Source organism: Gallus gallus, chromosome Z, assembly GCF_016699485.2.
Source record: "Gallus gallus isolate bGalGal1 chromosome Z, bGalGal1.mat.broiler.GRCg7b, whole genome shotgun sequence".
NCBI classification, from domain to species: Eukaryota; Metazoa; Chordata; class Aves; order Galliformes; family Phasianidae; genus Gallus; species Gallus gallus.
Genome location: NC_052572.1, coordinates 73,202,161 through 73,224,573, shown reverse-complemented (window position 1 = coordinate 73,224,573; position 22,413 = coordinate 73,202,161). Strand labels below are relative to the sequence as shown.

Below are 22,413 nucleotides of genomic sequence, written 5' to 3'. Positions count from 1 at the left end.
CTACAACTTGGTTTCTGCATGGTGAGGTGTAAGGATGTTATGGCTCATAGTATGTAATTAATATTTATAAGAGAGTTGCATACAGAGCTTCCAAATTAACATGGGAAACAAAATATTCGTGAAGTATAACCCCAAGGAAACCAGAGCATCTGGATAATTAGCCACTCCACCTTTGTCTTTAATTAAAAAATGCCTTTTTTTTTCTTCATTAGTGTTTTGTCTGCTGTCTGCTGAAGGCCTAATTCGGCTTTTCTTGAACTGTATCACAACCTGTTTATATTTGGCTGTAATTAGATCAGTATAAGGAAGGATGCAGAAGTTGGTCCTGGGAGTGACTGGGTAAAAAAACAGAGGATGGTCCTTTCACCCGCAGAGAGAACATAGCTGCATCCTGAGGCCAGAGGCAGCATTGCAGCCTGGGCCCAGCTGCCCCCCCAAGATTCTCACCAATCCAGATGTGCTCTGGGACATTGCTCCTCACAAGAGAGGAGAATGGCACGACTGAGTTGGCTTTCAGCACACGTGGAGCTGTATTTTGTGTGTGCTCATCTTTAATATCACAGCCTAGAGTAACCTCCGTAACAATGGTTTATTTTGCATATAATCATCTGCCCAAACTACAATTAGAAATTTCCGTAATCTTTTAATAGTGCATCTGCAAAGCAGAACAATAATTAATATCTGAGGGAGTGAGATATTAATAGGTACAAGTGAAGAAAAAAATACTTGTTTTCAGATGAGATTTGATAAGAGATGGGGAGTCAGTGGAGCATGTAAATGTATTCTTTACCCTTCTTAAAGGAATTTGTGCTCCAGAAGGATTTCACCAGCTCCTAGAACTGCTTCTGTGGGCTGCAGAGGATCAAAACCATCTGGCATCCTGCGCAAAGGCTGTGTGCAGGTGTCCTACAGTACCTACATCCTGGGGTTGTACAGGACCAGCAGCAGCTTAAGATATTTCAGAGCAGAGCAGGGTAAAAAAGAGATTCATTGAAGAAGAGTTGCAACGTAGGGCAGAAAACCTCCTTCTGAGGAGTCTCTCCTTCCCCTAGGGTGCTGTCTCAGCACTGGCAGTGGTCCCCAGAAGAGCATCACTCACTGTTCCTTTTGTTCTGGTCTGTAACACCACAGTGAGCAATGTGAATGTAGCAGCTCAAGTTACAAAAATTAGGAAGCACTCATATGAGCCCTGAAACACATAGTGAGTTGCAGAAGACTTAAGAACAAACACCTACAATTCTGAAATGAGCATTTTCTTTCCCTCCTTTCTTCCTCCCTTCCTTCCTCCCTCCCTCCCTTTCTCCCTCCCTTCCTCCCTTCTTCCCTTCCTTCTTCCCTCCTTTCTTCCCTCCCTTCCTCCCTCCCTTCTTCCCTCCTTTCTTCCCTCCTTTCTTCCCTCCCTCCCTCCCTCCCTCCCTCCCTCCTTTCCTCCCTTCCTCCCTTCCTTCCTCCCTTCCTCCCTTCCTTCCTCCCTTCCTCCCTTCCTTCCTTCCTTCCTTCCTTCCTTCCTTCCTTCCTTCCTTCCTTCCTTCCTTCCTTCCTTCCTTCCTTCCTTCCTTCCTTCCTTCCTTCCTTCCTTCCTTCCTTCCTTCCTTCCTTCCTTCCTTCCTTCCTTCCTTCCTTCCTTCCTCCCTCCCTCCCTCCCTCCCTCCCTCCCTCCCTTCCTTCCTTCCTTCCTTCCTACCTTCCTTCCTTCCTTCCTTCCTCCCTCCCTACCTTCCTTCCTTCCTTCCTTCCTTCCTTCCTTCCTTCCTTCCTTCCTTCCTTCCTTCCTTCCTTCCTTCCTTCCTTCCTTCCTTCCTTCCTTCCTTCCTTCCCCCTTTCCCTTGTACTAAGATTAGTATCCAAAATAAAATAATAAGATGAAATAAAACTATGACTCATATTATGTAATTAATATTTACAAGAGAGTCACAAACGTAGTTCCCAAATTAACATGGGATACGGATGAAAACAACCTCTTGTGGCACACCACTCATTTTTCAGTTGCCTACCTTCTAAAAGAAGGGCCTGGTAATTGCTGTGTGACCCATAATTCTGACCTAGCAGACACGACTCAGGTTCAGAGCTAGTTCAGAATAGCTGTGAGGCGTAACGCACTGAGAACTGCAGTCAGGCTGTTCCACAGAAGTTCTGAAGGCACTAATATTTTTCCTTCCTTCTGTTCAAATTTATGTGCACAATGGCTGAAGTATTTCAGGACTGGGTGAAATGTTGCTTGAAACTTCCGCTTTAAAGCCCTCCATCCTCTTGGTTACCCTCTCAGTTTTCCATGCCGTGTCTTCTCTGAATGGATGAGGCTCGTGCTTCTAAGTAAACGAGGTGTCTTTGAACTGCTCTTGTTGCCTGGCTTGCCTATGTGCTGTTTCAGGCTAAAAGCTGTCTGTGTTTACGCCTGGCTGTGCTGGAAATTTTGCCTGCAGCCAGCTCAGACATTCTGCCCTCCAAGGGAGTGCCCGGGGTATGACTCCCTCCAAGCCACTTCCCTGGGGCAGGTGATGCTTCACTGCTGTGCCCCCTCCCCACCACTCTATGAGGGGCACGGAGTGCTGCCCGGCAGAGGGGCAGGACCCCAGGCTGAGCCTCCCTGTGGGGCTGGCTCTGGGAGGGATGCAGCCCCGGCAGAGAGACTTGCCTCACCGAGCCACTGCTTTAACACGCACTTTCCCAGCTTGGCTTTGTATGGTTAAACAGAGATTGAACCCTATTACGTGACCTCTTGGGTCCTTGCCTGTCAATTGAGCTGCTTCCCACATGCTGCTTTCCCCATTTACAGCTAGCACCAGACCTTACCCTCTTAAAAAAGTATCGTGTGAGTGTGACCTACTGCTATTTTAAGTGAAACTCTGCTGTTACCAGCTATTCAGTGACATTTGTGACCACAACCTGCATTTTCCCTCCCTTCTCTGAAGTAGCCTGAAACCCAAACCTGGGATTTAACTCCTTGCCTGTGTGCATAGTGGGAAAGTGTTGTGCTCTGAAAGTAACACCTCCTGTTTTGTCATATTGGCTCACGATGTTAGAGGCAGATGTTGGTGGTATAACCGTAGAGGTTGAACTTCCCACCAGTATTCCATTTCACATTGTTGCCATGTGACAGATGGCAGCAGAGGGGCAGTCTGACATGATGGCATCTGGCATGGAAGTGCAGATGAAGCAAAGGTGTAGAACTGAATTCCTCCGTGAAGAGAAAATTACATTAAAGTGCATAGCTGATGTTGTGTTGAAAAACAGTGTTCTGTAGCTGAGAATGTGCTCTATCAGTGTTATGGTGCTCTTTGCATCTGTTGTAGTTTCCATGAAAATAAATTGGAGAAGAGACCTATGTGCAAGGCTTGGTTTGCCTTGCACTGGTGCACTGTGCTCTTGTTGAGCACCAAATCTAAATTCTAGGCTTTCTGTGCAGACTGGCTAAGGGAAAAGAGGTGTGGGGACACCGCTTTCCCATATGCATCCCTGGGACATGCAGGCTGTGGGTTTTCGCTCCCAAAATGCAGAGGACGAGGAAGAAGAAAACAGCTGGCCCCATTGCCTCTCCTTGGCTGCTCCAACACATACCTGTACCAGGAATCATGAGCTTGCTGTGTGCTTTGCACTGCCAAAGTGCCCATGTTGACATCATGGGAGTTTTCATGTCCTACTGCAGTATGCATTTTAAATAGTGATAATATAAAATTAATGATGTGTACGCTTCTTATTACATGCAACGCAATCATTTATGAAACCTAAGCAAACAAAACTTTTATGGTGAGAAAATTGCAATTACATCAACATTTGCAGTGAATCCTGCTCTTTTCAGTGGCTCACAGATTATTATGAATATATTTTAGGTATGTAAATACTTTTCCTCTGAAAGGTAAAATGAGCAAACCCAACGTACAGGTTCCTAGAGTCTGGTTTATTACACATTTTGCATATCTACAAGACACTAATGATAAGTGAAGGCACTATTGTTTTGAAAACACTGACACTTTTTGTCTGTTCTGATAATTGGTTCCTCTTTGCTGCACAGCAAACTCCAAAGGAAAGTCGTTTATTATCAGCAAAACTCCTGATGACGAGTTTTGTAACTCTTTATTATCTGATCTTTCAGCCATGTTCACTGTATCTGTGCACATGAAATAAAGTCAAGAGCTCTGCAGCTCTGATGGCCTGCTGGCTTCAAATGGCATCTGCTCTGAGCTCTCTTCATCCCCTGATGCCAGCATTGTGTGACAACGTGTTGGTGTGTCAGAAAGGTGTGGCCATCCCACTCTGGGATTTGCTTGGCACTACTGCCTATGGAGGAAACCTACACAGCAAAAGCAGAGGAGTCCGGTGCTTGCATCACTGTGCAATTTATTGCCTTGTGGTTGTGTAATGAAACCAAATCCAGAGTTAACCTGTGTATCACTCCTCCTAAAAGATGCCTTCTTTTTGCCCAAGTTTGCAAGTTTGTGGTAGGGGAGGTATACATAACAGGGGTCCTTTGGGTCTGAAGTGCCCAGCTGCACTCCTGGCTTCTCCAGTGAGTGCTCTCAGGAGTATGGGATCCTGCCTGGCCTGAGCAAGGAGCAGCAGGGCTGTAGGGCCAGTGGAGCCTACTCATGCCCAGGAGGATGAAAGGAATGCTGTGACCACAGGTGGGATCGGAGCTCCAGCCCCTGTGTCTGCAGAAGCCTCTTGCCTGGGTGCCAGGCTGAGGGAGCAGGCTCTCCCCTCAGCTCAGCCATTAACAGGACGTAAAACCTGAGCTAAGACTATTAATCTCTGTTCTGCATTTCACCTCCTCAGATTTCTGACCTGAAACAGCTCTGATGGCAGCAGTAGCATCTCACCAGAGCCACGGCCACACAGTCTTAAGCTGGATGTGAATACTAAGCAATCCTTACCTGGCTCTGTAAATCACAGGCTGTTAATCTGTCTGGTGGCTCCTGGTGCATCCTGCTGCCAGCAGGCTTGGTAGGGATGAGCTATCCCTGCATCCTCCCTGGGATATCCTTCTGGGATAGCAGGATCTCGAGTCCCCAGTAATGGTTGAAATGTGGCATTCACTGGGACCCATCCTGATCTGCTCACCAGCCGGTGCTGGGCGACCATTACAGCTTCTACAGGCGCTGATGTCAAAGACTTTGTACCCTCTTTTGGAATATTTAAAAACCAAATCATGACAGACCAAGTCCTTGTCCTGTGAGAGAACCCTGTCGGATTGGACCTCATTTGTGCTGGATTCAGCAGAGAGGCTCTTTATGTTTTTGCACAGACAGCAGAGGACTGTTTTGAAACCAAAACATCCGTGACTAGGCATTGCTGGTGTTTGAAAGTCTTGAACAACAGTGTCTGTTGATAGGAACTTCGGCATAAATGAGAACACAGTCTCAAGGCAAAACCTTCCTTTATTCTCTTACTGCTCTTACAGTTACACATGAGTGTCAGTATACGGGGTGCCTCTATCAGGGCTGCTCACAGTCGCAGCAGTCTGAGTCGTGGTTAAATGAAGATGGACTCACGGGGAGAAGCATTCCCTACTGCTAGACTGCTTTTTCTTTTGCAGTCAACCATTTTCTTTCAAGCCAGCCCAGCTGAGGAGATGCTGAAGGCTGACACAAGCCCTGCTGGGGACACTGAAACCCCACATGCTGCTCGTGCCAACAGGCTGAGCAGGTGGGGTATGGTGCAAGGGTAGGTGGAGGCAGCATGGGACATGTAGTGATGGCCACAGGCAGTGCCAGAGGGGCAGGAGGAGGAGCACGGGCCTTCCTGGCGCGTCTCGCGCTCACAGCATAATTGGGATTGCATAAATGCCGGTGCTGTTAACAGCCACAGCGATGGCTGTTGAATCAGAAACGTCCCCCTGCCACCCGCCTCTGAGGTGTTTGCACTTACATATCACTTCCCATTAAAACAGTCTGTGGGAGGCACCAGGGTGTCAGGGCTGGGTGATGGAATTGAATTAGTTTGAATAACTGAATAAGTTTCAGATCGAGGAGTGACAGCTTGTTCATATACATTTTAAATGCCCAGCAGCAGCCGCATAATTTGCTTTACCCAGGCTTGGCTGTTCGCAGCGACAAGGCAGGGCTCAAAGCTGCCTGCTTTGAACAGCACTGCCCTCACCATCCCTTCCTTATGGGGATGAGCTGAAAGGAACTAATGCAAATAATCAGCTTATGCATTTTCTCCCTTTTCTCTTTCTTTCTCGGGTGTGCGGTGATTTCAGATTGCCTGGGAAGTGCTGTCACTGCACCGTGCAGAAGATGGCATACATTCTGGGTCTGCTCATCCCACGTAGCAATGAGAGGGGAAGGGTTATGGAAAAGCCTTCCAGCCTTCCTTGTGTCTTGCTCTGACATCCGTGCCAGCAGAAGAAATGAAGACCGAAGAAGCAGATTTTGAGGATACGCTTAATAACCTGTTGTGTGCTTGGCACTCCTGTAGCACCTTTAACCCATGGTCCTTAGAATACTTCAGACACATCAATAAGTGAAACAAACGCAATAACTTTGTGTTATAATAAGGATATTTTGCTTGGTAGCCTGCCAACAGAAAGGCTTTGTCTCTCCAACAACTGCCTCCATCTCCGTGATTGGACTCATCTGCAGATATGTTACCAGTAAGTGAGATAATGACTATAAAGTCTTCCTCCTGCAAATGCATGACAGGTGATAGCTGGCCACGAACATCAGAGCCACCGTATCCTCATTCTGCCCAGGGTTTTTGTTTTCTTTTAAATACAGCATTGCTTCCCTCCACTATCTGCAGACTATACGGGCAAGTGTTTGAGGTTTTTAACTGAAGCCAACGTTTCCAATAGGTTTTTCAGCTTACTGACAGGAATTCATGCTATAGGAAGGCATAAAGCAATGCAGAGGGGGGAAAGCTACCCAGAGCAACTGGGCTCATTGCTGGGGAATCCTACAAACATGGCCTATGGCAGGTAGCAACAACAGTTATCACGTGGTAGTGTGGCTGTTGTCCTGCTGTGGAGGTGGATTCAGAAAAGGTCCGAAAAATCAGTATGACCTTGAGGACTATTCTGAGAATGTTTTGCTGTAATCCTGTGCCCTAAATAAATGCACCTGAATCTGCCTTGTGAGTATTTCCACTCTGCATCAAAGTGATTGAAAATGCAGAAATTAAATGGAAAACCACTCAGAAGTAAAATACCTTAATGCACAAAGGTCTTCAAGTAAGAATGGTAGATGAAGTACTTAAAACAGTGTTATTTGCCAGTCCTTACCACACAGTGGCACCTGAGATGTTATACTGATGAACTATTCTAAGTAGATGGATTAAGTGTGGTTTCTTGGACCTTCTTGGGAAATGCATGGTTTTTAATTGCAGCAGCATTACCTGCATTAATGGACATGGCAGGATGTGGGTGAATTTGTGCTTATACTTAAGGCTGCTCAACATTTTCCACTGCAACAAGCTGCTTGCTGCTGTTTGCAGTATTAACAGGCACTGTCCATTGGAAGCCCAGGGACCTTGGCCTGGTGGGACAGGGAGCAGCGGTCTGGGCAGCCACAGTGAGACATTTTCTCCTCGTCCCATCTGCAAACCCTTTGCACATCCCACTTTGAAGTTTCAGAGATGCTTTGCAGTAGCGTACTGGGGGATTAGAATGGTGAAAATCCTTTTGACTCTGACTTGACACACAATTCAGGAGATATGTAAATAGAGGGAAACTTTTTAGCATCTGACAAAAAAAAAAAAATTGATGCTCTCGTATGCAGACAGGCTAACCTTGTATTTTACCATGTAGCTTTGCATTCCTTTTTTGTTTTCCTGGTAGTTTGCCTCTCTTCCTTAATGTGTTATTCAGATCACTTCTTGCTTTAGTTACAGAAATCCTCTTTTATTTTTCTACTAAATATACAGTACTAAGAATACATATAAATATACAAATACCTGCTGGGAGGGAGCCAGGCTCTTCTCAGTGTTCTGCTGTGACAGGACAAGAGGCAATAGGCACGCACAGGAACACTGAAAATTCTGTTTTAACACAAGATTTCTTTTCATTCTGTATTCTACATGCAGGAAGTCTGCAGGAACCGATCACCCATGGAGAGGGTAGCATCAGCCATGGAGATAGTGAGAACCCATCCGGGCATGATCCTGCACATCCTGCTGTGGGTGATGCTGCTGGAGAGGGCGGCTGGACTGCGTGGTCTCTGGAGGTGCCTATCAACCTCAGCTGTTCTGTCAACACATCTGGGTTCTGTAATGAGCGTAAAAATACAGTGAAAAGCAGTGATGCCAAAACAAGTCCAGGGACCTCTGCTCTTCTCTGCACGCCCGTTCACTGACTGGCGAGTCCAGCTTCAGTTTATGCTCAGTCAGGGTCACAGCAGGGACCAAAACTGTACTGAGATGAGAGGAAGAAGGAAGATGGATGTGGTCAAGATCCAAGCTGCTGGGACTGGAAACCTTCCATGTCCCTTCAGCAGCTGCCCAGGCAGTGAGGCGGCCCAATGGGCAGGTGAAGGGAGGCTGTCCCACCTGTGTCCAGCTGGCAGCTGAAATGGGCAACCTGCAGGACTTTTCCTGTCCTCTCCCAGCCCAGAACTACAAAACCCTCTGTAAACAAGTAGATAGAAAGGCTAGGGGAGGACTGTCAGAGCTGCTTTTACAGCAGCAGTGCAGCTGACGGCTGATTAGAGAGGTGGCTCACCGAAGCCCAATTATAAGCTAGCATCTAATTGCTCCTGGCTAGTGCTAGCCCCCCAGGCAGGAGGCAGCTGGCTGCCTGCAGTTCTCCAGCCTCTAAGGAGAAGGGGAAAAACTTTGCTGGCTCTGTGGGTTTTTCTCTTTGGCACAATTTGGAAACAAATCACTCATCATTTTTACTGTTGTAAATGTTATGGTTTTTTTTTTTTTTCCCTTTATGTGAGGCAACCTCTAATTAGCTGCATGAGTAAGACCATTCTGTCTCTTAAATGACTTAAATTCCAGCCTCATAAAGTTTTTTTTTTTTTTTTTTTTTTTTTTTTTTTTTTTTTTTTTGTGGGAAGAGAGACATTTTTAGCCCCATCTACTCCTACCCTCCTTCCCCACTACAGCATTGCTTCTTTTGTGATCTGCTGGAGGCCTGCACGCTTCACATCTCAGGGGTAGGTGGCACTGCCACCTGTATCCAAGCCCTGGAGGCAGTGGTGGTCCCTGGGGGGCACCCAAGCAGCCCTTGGCTCTCCTGACAGAGCCACGTGGAGCTACAGTGGGACCAAAGGACTGCTTTGCACCAGATTCCTCCACCACTAGAGAACTTCATTTCTGAAGGGCCTAAGAGAAGAAGGGGGAAGGACTGGTGATGGTCAACTCTTGAGCGATGAACTTCAAGAAAAAATACTGCTGAGAACCACTCGCTGTACCAAGAATGGAATGTATGCAATTAACTTGCAGTCCAGTCTCAAGCTGAGCACTTTTGTTTTCTCTTGCTGATGGTTTTTCTTCTGTTGCTGGTGGCTGTGGGTGGAAATGCAGGAGGTGAAGGGCTGAGACCTCTCCCTTGGGCACATGGTCTCCCTCTCTTGCTCTCAGACTTGGACGGGCTTCTCCTTTGTTCTGCTTCCACCCTGAGGGAAGGGACATCTTTTGTTCCTCTTGCTTGAGACCAGACTTACCTGCAAGCCTGCCCTATTTGGAAATTCTTCACAAAAGACCATTCTTTTCATTTGAAAAGCCTTTTTTCCTCTGTTTCTGCCCTCTGATACTGCGGGTTCTGGGACTGCACCTTCCCTCAAAGCTGTTCATTAAACCAGGCACTGGGGAGGAAAGGGCAGCTTGTGATGGACATCAGTGACGGGCAGACCAGACTCCTGTGGCTGCCCTTGTCCCCATGATCTGCAGGTGGCTGGCAACAAGCTGGCTTCAGCCCTCATTTTGCCTGCTCACAAAATGGGCCATCCAGCCAATTTTCCTGTACCACTGCCACCAGCACTGAGGGCCACAGACTCCAGGGCTGGTACTACAACCAGAGCTAAACTCTTGTTTTACAGAGCTGGCCCGACAGACAGATTCCCCACCCCATGGGGTTGCAGGTGAAGGTCCCAAGACCCAAAGATTTGGCCCGAGAGCCAAATCCCGTCAGTGATGACTCTAGTGCTGTGGGGTGCTAAAGGCAGCGAAGACATCATACCTGAGTGCTGCCTGGGTGACTGGTGATGCCCAATGGCCTTTCATCTGTTTTGTAGAAATCGGGAATGGCCATGTAGACCTTTATGGTGGGGTTTGTCCTTTCTCTGGTATCTCCTGCTTTAACGTCAACAGGATGCAGTCACAGAATCCAAAGACACGTATGTTATTGATCTTAGGCCAATTGTGAGTGCCCTTCTCAGTGCTGTAGCTGTAGTTTGAGCTCCAGATAGACTTATTTTGCTTACTTTTGTTGAAAAACTGCAACAAAGAATTTTGAGTTGCATTTGTTATGCAGGATGGCATGTCCATTTAAAATCAAATAATCTGGACACTCTACAGTCTTCGACCAGTCAGCCTAATGCACTTCCCATTTCAAGTATTAGGGAAGGCATTTTAATCCTGCTAATAGATCAGAGCCAGTGCACAGGCTGTATCCCACCACAGGATGCAGCAGCTCCCATTCTTCCATCCTCAGTGCTTCCACCACGCTGGTGAGGACGGTCAGTGAGTGCCACTGGAAAGCCAGTGCAGCCATGCAGGGCAAGTGGCACATCTGCAAGGGTGATGGAAGTGAGTTCTGCTGCTCTGCTGGGCAGCTCCTGGTGGATTCCATCCTGGAATGGGGGCTGTTCTCTTGCAGAATCTGTGGCTGTCTACCCTTGGTTTGTTTGGGGGGAGCCCAGCATGGTTTCTATGTGGTTAGGAAGCTTTATTTAGGAGGAACTCTGCGCAGAACAGCAGCTGTTTGGGCCCAGTTTTACAGCCAGGAGTTCAGTAAATGAAACTGTGCCTAAAAGGTCAGTGCTCCCTGGGATCAGTGCCCAGTTATGCTGCTGATGGGAATGCACACCAAGGTGCTCTGTTCTCTGCCCAGCCGCTCTGCCATGTCAAGTCCAAATTTCTGAAATGGCAGCAAATGTTGACCCTTAGCTTGCCAGCTGCTTGGGCTCTGCTGGCCCTATTAAGGCAAGCTGACATCTGAGGATGTAAGACTTTTTCCCCTGTTGGCCAATGGCCAGGTGTGTGTCAGAGACCTTTTCCAGGACCTGGGCATGTCACTGTGTGCGCTCCAGTTTACCACTGTTCCCATCCCTGCTATCAGGACAAAGGAGGTGGGGAGGCAGCAGTGAGAACAGCCTGGCCACTCAGTGCTCCAGCTCAGCTTGCTCCTCAGAGACAACCTCCAGCTAGCTGGGGACAGCTGAGGAGACCCAGGATAGCTGCTGTGGCTGACATTCTACTGGGTCTTTATAGCCTGGCCTTCCAGAAGCACACACGTGCAGATCCCTGATCAGCATCACTGGGTGCTCCTTCCCTCTGTTGTGTAGCACACAGATGAGAAAAAAAATGTTGGGCTAGGCACAGGGACTGTCTGAAGACTGAAATTTCGCTTTGTGGACTCAGAGTCGTTGCTTTTCTCCTACTTAGAGTCTTGGTTTGGATCAACATTTTTCTTTTCTGTTTAGAGAAAACATTTGATTATCAAAGAGAGAAACGTCCTTGAGAATGTGGGCTGCTGTAGTATGGAGCTGTGCTATTCTTGTCGACGCCATCAAAAGGTAAAGTTGGCCAGCAACACCAAACACCAGAAGAGAAGCACACACGCAAACACGCACGTCTTTGAACTTCCACAAAGGGATGGAGTGTTACATTTTGCAGTGTTTCCTAGGAAACTAGTTTAGTGTAAAATGAACTCTTTGTCTCCTCTTTGCAAAATTGTTTGAACCACCGTATCTCACAAAGGGCTGCTTCGCGCGCCGCAGAAGCAGCGTTACAAGAAGCTCAAACTGCAGTTTTCTGCAACAACAGAGGCAGTACCTTTATCAGCAGCCTGAATACTTCAGCTTGTGTTCGTTGAGAATTGATAAGATTATGTCATCATTTCTAAAAGTCAGAGAAATAAAATCTTGTTTTCTTTTATCAATTCTTTTTTCCTTTTCTTCTCTCTCTCTTTCTTTTTCCTGCAGTGCTGAGTGTCTTTTTCTACACAGCAAGGCAGCGTTAAGAAAAGATCAGAGAGGGCCTTTATACTGCACCTTGGCAGAGGTGAATGCACGCCTCATTTTTTCCACCTTGACTGCAGAAGAGGCTGGACCAGTGTCCTCATAAGCATGCCCTGTGCCCTGCCCAGCGTGAGGCAGAGCTTGCAGAGGGTGAGCTGGGAGCTTGCCCCCGTCAGATCCCTTGCCTCAAGCCCAGCATACAGCCTCCTCCCTTCCTTCTATGGAGGGCGTGCAATGGGGCACGCAGCTGCCGGCTCCCTGTGCTCCCTTGCACCTTGCTTCACTAGCGAGTTCGGTTCCCTCATGCAGCCCTTGTCATTTGTAGTTGTCATAATTTCCTGTCATAGCTGCTCTTTTCCTCCCCCCTTGCGATACTGCAGGGTTCAGCTCTATGGCTGATGTGCTTTTACTGCAGCCTGCTAGATTTTTCTTCATCTTAATATATTATTTATGATGCTATTATTCCTTGCAGCGGACTGCCAGCCACATTCTGACTACAGTTGCTGCCCTTCCAAAAGCATCACGGCCAGCAAAAGAAAACTCTGATCTAATTGAATTAACGGTGGTGCTGTTAGCCTTAATAGAGTTTGTCATGAAACGCTAAGCAGATGTGACAATGATCTCGGTTAGTCATATTTTTGTCCCTGCTCCCAGACACGGTAACTGTTAGCCAGATCAGTGGGGAGGACAATTCTCCTTTGCTGATCTGTAACTGTGTTTACCTGGACATGCGGCAACTGCTTTGGACCGGTGGCTGAAATAAGCCAAGGAATTGAGCACCAGAAAGTTTTACGTTCTGACAATAAACTTGGCTAATTAAAACAAGACGCAGATGGTACTGCCACCTAGCAATTTTCACCTCAGTTACTCTGACTCCAATTATAGCCTTTTCCCACCAGCTTACACTGTTTAAATTACAAAGTCAGGGGACAGACGACTATTTACCTGTTTCTATTCATGCAAGGAAGTCTAACACATCGTTTTCTTGCACAACGCACCTGATGATGGTTTCAGTGCTTATTCTGAAAACAAAAGCATCTCCATTCCTTAAAAAATAGGGGAAGGAAAAGTAATAAAAAGACCACTTGGAGACTCGTTAGCAGGCACACACATTAGCAGGAAGTGTGTGCATATTACTCGCACAATGTGTTCCTCTAACACTTGTTGGTTAGAGCAGGTGCCATACTTCTGGGAAATTAACTTTAATTGGATAAATAGTAGAAAACTGGCCTTTGCTAAGCTGGTCCAACACGCTTGTCTTAGCTTATTATTGTCTGTAGATATTCTGAAAAGTCTGATGCTGCTCTCTTGGGTGGCTTTTGCTTCTTCCTGGAGCAGACTGCATTCACAGGGTGGGTCTGGATAAACAGCTGCCAAGAATGGGTGACCTTTGGTTGGTCCTGCTGTAATGCAGGTGGGGTGGACATGACCCGTGCTTGGGGTCCTCTGCACTGCTCTAAAATGAGATTTACAAGCAAGCTTTGTAGAGCAGGATTCCACATCCAGCCCTGCAAGAGAGCATGGAGCAATTCTGCCCTGGCTGACTTTATGACTAGAGGAATGAACTGGAGTCACATCCCAGACTGGGCCTATTGCCCAAACCACTGTATTTTCCCCAGGGTTGGAGCATTACTGCTGTGGCACCACTTTATGTGTAAAATCATTCATTCTGCTGGTAATAAATGGCACTGAACTGCCTGTGCTTTTTGTGGGTTAGAAGCAGGGCTCTGCCTGTTTCTTTTCACCTGAGGATGTTTCAGTTGCAGAATATTCCCCGCTATTGAAGCTACGATGAGGCAGGACTTGCAAAGTTGTCTTTGAAATTGCACGCTAGTGCTGTGTAAAAAAGTGTCTCTATTGGAGGGAGAGTGGGGAGGAGGAACAGGATTTCTTTACATAGATCTATGGCTTTTGAGTAATTCAGCTAGGCTACATCTTGTGTAAAAAGATTTGCTCAAATTAGAGCTGATTGTAAAGGAACTTCTGTGCACCCTCAATTAGATGCTAAATGAGATCAAGATGAGTACCATTACTGTGATGGATATGGTGACATTAGCCTGTTTGAGTTGCTCGAAGCACACCTGCTCCTCCTGGCTGTTTTCCTCTTTGGCCAAGCCAAACAGTGAATTTCTGTGGGGTAGTACAAGAGGCTCCTTCAGGGGATGGATCTCAGCATCCACTTAATGCAGGGGCTTTTCTCGCCTGCAAAAAGCCACAGCACTGGATCATCTGGGGTGCTGAGGACACTTCTCTCCTGGAAGAGCTGTTTGTGCTCAGCAGAGGGAACCATCCTTGGCAGCATCCTGCTGCTTTGCAGGCCATGGTCCCATAGGGCAGTGAGATCTGACGCCCTGCCTCCTTCCTTCATCCCTGTCCTGCACTCCTTCCTTCATGTCTGGGCTTTGACATGACTTCCCTCTCACCACATGCAGGGGGATGAGCCTTGCAAAGGAGCCAGCCATGCCACTGCTGGAGGCCGATTTGGTCACTCCCATTAAGCCTGGCATGATCTAAGGGAACAACTGGGACCGTCTGGCAATGAAGCAGACAGCTGGCAAGCACCTTCAGCGGGACCAGGGAGTATTGAGCTCAGAAAAACAAACAAACAAACAAACAAAAAAGGAACTGCGAGCAATGAAGCATGGATATACAGTTACTTATAGAGAAATGTTAATAGTACTGAGGTATTGTCACTGAATAGTTCCCCTAGATGCTGCTTGGTTGATGTGTTTCAGAACAAGCTGCACAAAGTAATATCAAAGGGGCCAGCTGTGGGCTGAAGAGCACCTGGAGGGCTTTCCCTTTCCTGTTTGGAGCACACAGGCCTCACGCATGCCTGTGGAGCACTGTGAGCCATACGCAGTGCCCTTGGTCTCCAGATTAGGGGCCATGCCTGGGGGAACGTCATCCCCACGTGCCTCTGTGTGCCAGCATGCCTGGACACCTCAGCTGGAAGGAAGGCTACACCTGAGGTGAAATTAGAGATGTCTGCGGGTGAAGCACTGAAAAATATTGGTGAGATGGAACTGTCCAGGGCCTCCTGATTTCCACTGATGAGAGAGTGTGCCAAGGCTTTGTGACATCTCTTTTTAAATTCATGGTCTCTGCTCCACGAGTTATGCTCGTACTTCACCACTTTCTGCTGAGCCTGCGTCACACCATCTGCGGTGTGAGATGGGTGAAGGCGTTCATGAGCAACGAGTGCCCTGGCCATACAGCAAAGCCTGTGTGTGACCTCGGTGTACAGGGGGTAAATTTTTCAGTCTAATCCCTTGTTTCTAGGTGATGACAGAAAGCTTGTGTCACAAAACAAAATCAACAAGGCCTGCCACTGACATAGCTGAGTGTTCACTGCTGTGTGTAAGCAGTCCACACATGCACAGCATCAGCTCAGAGAATACAGGTATGTTTTAATCGCTGCCAGGAATAGAGAGATAGTATGCACTTCTGTTATTTATCTGTTTACTAACATCTTGCAGACTTAAAGTCTCAGGCAACAGGCTCTAAATTAGGCCTATAAAGTACAATAGATCTGTGCCTGCTAGAAGAAAGCACAGGCTCTCCCATTATTAATGTGCAGAACCTGGAGATGAACTCACATCTATAGGATGATCTATTTTGGTGAGCCACGTGTGCTTAAATCCCTGCCTCAGTGTGTTAAACCACCAAGTCTGCCATAAATATTTGATGATGAACAAGCTAATAAAATGTGGGATATCAACAGAGGGAGAGCAAATGTGTGATTCAGTTTGTAATTACCACCACTTTACTCTAAAGTCAACTTATTTTCTGTTCAGAGACTGAAAACAACACTTTTCTTTCTTCAACCTTTGAACAAAAACCATGGATCCTCACAGAAACAAAGGAACTAGGGCACAAGAAATAAGGTAGAACAGTCTGGTTTTATTACCATATGTAATCAAGAGCTTTTGTTTCCCCCTTTCTTCATCTTCTTTCCTTCCTTTTTTTTTTTTTTTTTTTTTCCTTTTCATTTTCTCTTTTTTTTTTTCCTTTTTCTTTTTTACAACGTACATTAAGGTGTGAATCTGATGTTACGGAGGGATGTGGAAATGAAGGGAAACCGGTGACATCACAATACTCTACAACTTTACAGCAAATGAGAGTCTGAATCTGTTGCATCTACCAGTGTATAGCAAGGGTGGAAAGCAAAGGCACACATAGGTTTATGAACCCCTCAGAAGAAAGGGTAGAAGGGAACCGGTGGAGCGGGAGAATGAGAACAGAAGATCCACTGAGTACAAAATGGGCATTTCAAGGTCAAACCAGCAGCGGATGTAATGTATGTTACAAAGGCAGATTGCCATACGAGCTGTTGCTGTGATTATTCATTTCTGTGTTTTGACAGAGCCTTCTGCCAAGTCATAGCAATGGACTCGTGCATTTGGTACTCAGGGGGTTTGGAGCCTGGTGAAAAGGCTGTGAGTCGGTTCTTTCCAAAAACGACCTTGCTACCTATGGTTTTCAGAGTTCTTCTTTTCTGTTTGCTTTTATTAAATCAACAACATCGCTTTGGATACAGATCTATCTACTCCAGTCTGCATAGTTCACTAAGGGTGAACAAAACTGTGTCGTAAAGGAAACCATGATGAAATGAGATCACATGCGAGCACCCTTGTTACACACTTTGGTCTAAACCATCCAGACTTTTATATATACCATCTATAAGCTAACGGACTTGAAATCTGTCTGTTCAGTCATTCAGAAACAAAACCAAAATCCTGGAGAGCAAATGGAAGTATAAAATTTTAAAAAACAAATGGAAACAGAAACAACCACCTTACTCAAACATACTGCTCAGTAGAGATATATATATATATATATATATAAAAAGCTTAGAAGCGATCCCCATCGTTTGTCTACAGTATGTTGACACAGTTATCGTAACAAATTAAAAACACATCTACGTTTTTTTTTTTGTTTTTTTTTTTTGTGTTTTTTTTGCATAAACTGAAAGAGTGGAAAAGGGACTGACACGCCTGCGCGCGCACACACACACGCGCACACCTGTGCGCGCGCACACTCCCACGCTTAGCTACATGCACAGTCGCACCAAAGAAACAAAGGAAGGAAAAAACAAACAAACAAACAAAAATGTGGATTTTTTTTTTTTTTTTTTTTTCCCCAGGGGAGTACATGCAGCATCCTCCCGGAGCAGCAGGTTGCTGCAGCAGGAGCCTGCCTGCCCGGCCTTAGCTCCGCGTGCCCGGCCTGCTGCGGGATGTGCCGCCGGGCTGGTTGCAGGGCACAGCCCCTCTCGCCCTGGTGCCCATCCGCAGATGGACGACACGCCGTCCCCATGGACAAGGTGTTGGTGTCTCCTCTGCTGCCAGGAGGGCGGTCGCCGGGCGAGGGGAGGCACGGAGCTGCAAGGCAGCGCGGAGGGAGAGTGCTCTGGGGAGAGGGCTTGGCACGGCTGGAAAGTGGAACCGACCCGGAGGGGATGGCACTGGCCTGGTCTAGCAAGGGTTGTGGGGTGATACTGATAGCCACTGCATTCCTCTTCGAATGCCTTTGCTCCAGTTCTCGAGCGGGCGCGGAGGAGGGAGGACCAATAAATATTTGCATTACTCCAAGGGGAAAAAGAAAAAGGTTTTTTACATACTACAGCTCACAATTATACACAACTGAGGGTGTAAGGCACAAATTTACATGTGGAAGAAAACAGGCTATTCACAGATATATTCCCACGAAAAACCCGTGTGATAAGACCATAATTTATGCATGGTAACAGCCAGCATATTAATTAGTTCACACTGTTTGAGGATTTCGTTTGCCGTCTCACATGCAAGGTGAAATGAGATGGCACATCACAAGCTGGTGCCGTCACGGAAAGTATTAGCTACTGACAAAGCTATGTTGATAGCAATGGCGCACAAATGTGCAGCTTCTAAAGAGTTTCTCTTGCAGTTGCGTTACAAGTTATGAACCTGCGGTATTTGTTTGTCGCTGTCTTAGGTCAGAGGCCAAGCCAGCTAATTAGCTGAGAGACTTAAATAGATATCCCCGTTTTTTTCAGCTAATCAGACAGTCCAGGCACAAAGTTCAGAATTTCCAGCTCCAACTTAATTAACTCAGTGAATTTATTGGAAAAATAAAAGTTTTAATTACTCCAGTTAACGGGTTTCACGTTAAATAGGTATAACTTTCAAGGTACTTCTCTGAAGAACTGCTCACAGGATGATATGTGGAAGTCATTTCCTTAGGAAAAACAAAAGTTGAACAATAAATAAGAGGAGTTACTTGCGTTAACAGTCACGTTATTCATTAAAAGAGAAAAGTAGCAGAAATCTATGACATAGTTTGCCCAGCATGGCATTATAACTGCTGTAACCAAATGGCTGTAACACTGATGGGCATTTCACAGTACCTGCATTTAGTAAACTTCTGCCATTGTTAAGTCAGAGTTAGCTTTATCAATGGGTTCTTTTTTCTTTCTTTCTTTTTTTTTCCTTTTCCTTTTTTTTCTTTTTTTTTTCTATTTTTATTTTTATCATGTTTTTAATCACTGGTTTTGCTTTCCAGAGCACTCTTTCCCAGTTCAGGAATGCACTGTGCATTTTTGGGGAGGGGGGGGGGGGTGAAATGTCACAGTCATCTTTCACCTGTGTGCTTTTGGCTCAATGTTTGTGATGGAGAGCTAGTCCTTTGAGCAAAGAACTGAAGGGCTGTGGGGGCGAGTCCTGCAATTGCAAACCTTCAACCATAGGTCATATGGCTCGGGTTAAAAAAATATTCCACTTTTCCCAGAGAGCAGAAACAACACGTCCTCAGCTTGCAACAACCATCTTCTCAGAGGAGCAGTTGCAGAACACTGGCTTTGAAGGGCAACTTCTGCTTAACTGCTGTTCTCCCCCCACCCACCCCACTGTGATTATGTACACGCGTCATTGGGCTTCATGGATGTGGAGAGCGGAGCAAAGGAAGGTTTGGGAGGTACATCTGGCTTTAGCGAGGGCGTGCGTTTCAACCCTGACCTGGTCAGAGAATTGTACGTGGTGAGACTCGGCTGTCGAGATACAGTCATGGCCTGTGCCTGTGCAGCATGGACTTGTATGGAGTCCACCCGCTGTGGAGCTGGCGGTGGGTTGTCACCCCTGCCGAAGCTCTGATTTCGAGAGAGGTGTGATGAGTTAGAGGAGTTGGTGTTGTTTCTTTTGAGGGTCGACGCCTGGTGACTTCTTGTGAGTGAGTTTGTAGGGTAGTTTCTCTTGTAGTCCACGCTGTAAGCAGAAGAATGCATGTCCAGCCGCTTGCTCAGGCCACTCTGAGACAGGGAGGTGCTCGGCGGCCCGAGTGAGGCTTCCCGCTGAGGTACCTTTGGCGGCATGCTGTCAAGATTTTCCACCAGGTTAACCCCATGGCTGGGGCTTTTGCTACTGAGATGGTCCTTGATGGTTTTGTACTCAAGGGTGGCATTCTGGTCCTCCACGGACATCTGAGCCCCGTCGCTCATTTTTGGCTGGTCAACATACTCGTGTTGGTAGCCTTGCTGGGCAATGGGCAGAACCATGACACTGGGAATGTGGCTAGGAGAAGCCCTGAGTGGCAGGTCAGTTGGGATCACGGGTGAGGCCATTGGTGGGATATCTTTTGTGCAGGCATTGATGAGGTTCTGGTTTCTTTCCCATTCTCTACTGCCACGGCTGGGCTTCCTTTTCTGCTGCAGGGTTGGGGTGGATTCCGGGGTTGGCAGGGCAGCCAGGTCCAGATGGTGCTGGTCAGCCTTGATTAGCATCTTGGTAGTGCTGCCTGGTGTAGCCAACTTGCCATTGTGCATCAAAGGTGTGAGGATAGCTTCAGGCTTTGGTTCTTTGGACTGAGCATCTCCAAAGAGGCCGCTGAGCTTGGTTACACTGCTCATGGAGCCGCGGCGGGAGTGGGTCAGTTCCTTCTCCTTTCTCTGCACAACAGCCACATCTCTGCGGCGATGGTCACAGATACAGTACACTATGATGCCCGAAAAGACGGCCCCCATTACAAAAGCTAGAATTACTGCAATTGCCAACAGGGTGACCGGCACCAGCTGATCATGACCCTTCAGGTAACTCTCACGAATCACTCCTGCAATAAACAGCATACAGTGGTTAGGAAAACCAAGGAGAGGGAAAAGTCACTTATCTTTAACTTCCTTATTTGAAGGAGGTCTGTTCATGTTCTGCAAATGATTTTTGACCAGCTTGCCAAAATTTAGAGATATACTGTACCTGCCAGCTATTTCTTACATGAGCAGCTTTGGGCTTTCAGTTCTGGAGCTGAACAATATGAAGTCCAGAAGAGGAGAGAGAATTGCAGAGCATGTGGAGTCAGTTTGAAATCCATGCCCTGGGCAAATACACACTCACTTTGAGAGGTCAGAGCTATTACTTTTCTTCCTCTGACATGCTGCTTATTCCTCCCTTTCCTCCACTCAATCTCTGTTCTGCTAATACCATCTTATTTTTACTACTGATTTTTACTAAATTGTTCACATTGAAAATCCTGTGAAAGGAAGAGAGAGGAGAGAAGCTCTGCAAATATCGGAGAAGCGCATCCCACATTGTTTAAGGCTTCTTTCTTTGCGTGCCATTCTTTTATCTTTGTCATATGTTTTAAAAGTCAGTGTCACATGCCTGAGCTTCAGGAGGATGCTTAAATAACTATGAAAGACAGAGCACTGCGGGAATGTATTGAGCCTTCCAGAGGACTGTCCTTGCTATTTTCATTTTTAAAGCTCTCCCTTGTTCTGGACAAATGAATAGGCTTACCTCTGTGCTGAAGCTTATGCTTTTTCATGCTTTTTCTGCTGAAAGCTCTGACTTTGAGGGCCTCTTTTTTTGTGGCCCTGTGCTGCAGTCAGAGATTATTGACGAATCTTACTTGGCCCTCCAAGCCCTTGCTGCCAGAGAAGGCATCTATGGCAGAGTGTTTGTCCTCAGATGCTAACACAGCATTAATCAATGCCCTGAAATTCTAAAGGAAGAAATTTTTCTTTTTTTTCTGACATAGTTGGGCACCAAGCCAGCAGCACTAGTGAAACACAAAGCACAGCGCCTCTAGTTTGCTTTCTCATTTCTGGCTCTGTTCTTTGTGCTTAACAAGGTGCAGCCACTGCCTTACAAGGAGCTGAAGGAACGTCTCTCCCAACTCTTCCAAACCTTCTTCCAAAGAGAGAGTCCAAACACCAGGGCATTAAAAGCTCCACATGATCTAAGGAAATGCCAGCCATATCCTTATTACAGGAGACACAGCAGGACAGCAGAATTACCTCCAAGGCACTCCTGAGTCCTTGCAAAGATACAAACCTTCCGTGTCAAAAATCACCTCCTCCTAGAGTAGCATCTTTTTACATATTTGGCAGACAAGATATTAGTCGCCCAGAATTAGATTCAAATGCTAAATACTCCTCAGCAAACTATGCTAAAAAAGCACTGAAAGGCTGTCATCATCTCACAGAAACGTTTGATAAACATTCTGGCTAGGTAGAGCACCATTACTATGGTATGCATTTTCTGCCCCCGTTTAGTTATTGTGTTTAGTAGGACATGAGGTACTTATTACAAGGTAGGGACTTTATATTTAATACAGCTCTTGAAATCTTAAAATTCCTGTTTGTGACATCACAGGCAGTTGCCATGGAAGTTATTATGCCGTCACAGAGGATTGCGGTTCCACGAGAATAAAGAGCTGGAGCAGATGATCCCTCATGAAGCTTAGATTCTGCAGTCATACAAACGTCTTCACAGTCAAGGAGTAAGGGAAGGAAAACAGACCTCTGGAATAACAATGTATAAGTAGAAATCATCCTCAGATCAAATGTTTCTGAGAACATGTTTTTAAAGCACAGCTGCTTTTCCATGGTCAGATGTTTCTACTCTTTATCATGAGCACTAAGCAAAAGCTGGTAGAGCCTAACCCTGTGATTTAAATCCGCACGCAGAGCTCCTGTATAAAGCCCAGAGGCACAGTGCAGCGGTTACAGTACTGTCAGTAGGAGCAGCATTTCACTGCTCTGAAGTCTTAACTTTTTTACAGTACCAAGGTTCAAAATACCTGCTCAGCACCTACTGAAATAGAGAAGTACCTACAGCCATTAAGCCTGGCTGTGTCTGGAAGCAGAAACCATCCGTGCCCCTAGAGGATGGACAAGATTTTTCCTAGCTTAAGGATTTCTGCCTCTTTACCCATCATTTGCAACAGTGACATGGAGGCAGAAGATGGGAGCTGTGTATTCAAGCCTCTCTGGATGGTACCACAGAACGAGTCAAACTCATGTGACACACAGTATTAGAATCTT

The 22,413-nt window shown here is 46.5% G+C and overlaps 2 protein-coding genes across 18 annotated transcripts in view; one reads left to right on the top strand and one right to left on the bottom strand.

Annotated features, from left to right (window-relative positions):
- The window catches only part of COMMD10 (COMM domain containing 10), a 161,045-nt gene that overhangs the window by 133,789 nt on the left and 4,843 nt on the right, over nucleotides 1-22,413 (top strand). For 3 of the 7 annotated variants that reach the window (XR_005842634.2, XR_005842630.2, XR_005842629.2), the window contains one exon: nucleotides 8,020-11,675. Coding sequence is in view for 2 of the 7 variants with exons in the window: in XM_015280616.4 (XP_015136102.2) it covers nucleotides 8,020-8,226 (207 nt within the window). In the remaining 5 variants the exon portion in view is untranslated. Of the gene's footprint in view, nucleotides 1-8,019; nucleotides 12,041-12,083; nucleotides 16,195-22,413 lie in introns of those variants that run through there. The other 4 variants (XR_005842632.2, XR_005842631.2, XM_015280617.4 and 1 more) reach the window with 4 other exon arrangements.
- SEMA6A (semaphorin 6A) overlaps nucleotides 17,717-22,413 on the bottom strand; it is a 113,681-nt gene continuing 108,984 nt past the window's right edge. For all 11 annotated transcript variants that reach the window (XM_003643072.6, XM_004949625.5, XM_424960.7 and 8 more), the window contains one exon: nucleotides 17,717-20,201. In XM_003643072.6, the coding sequence (XP_003643120.1) occupies nucleotides 19,012-20,201 (1,190 nt within the window). In that variant the 3' untranslated portion in view covers nucleotides 17,717-19,011. The remainder of the gene's footprint in view (nucleotides 20,202-22,413) is intronic.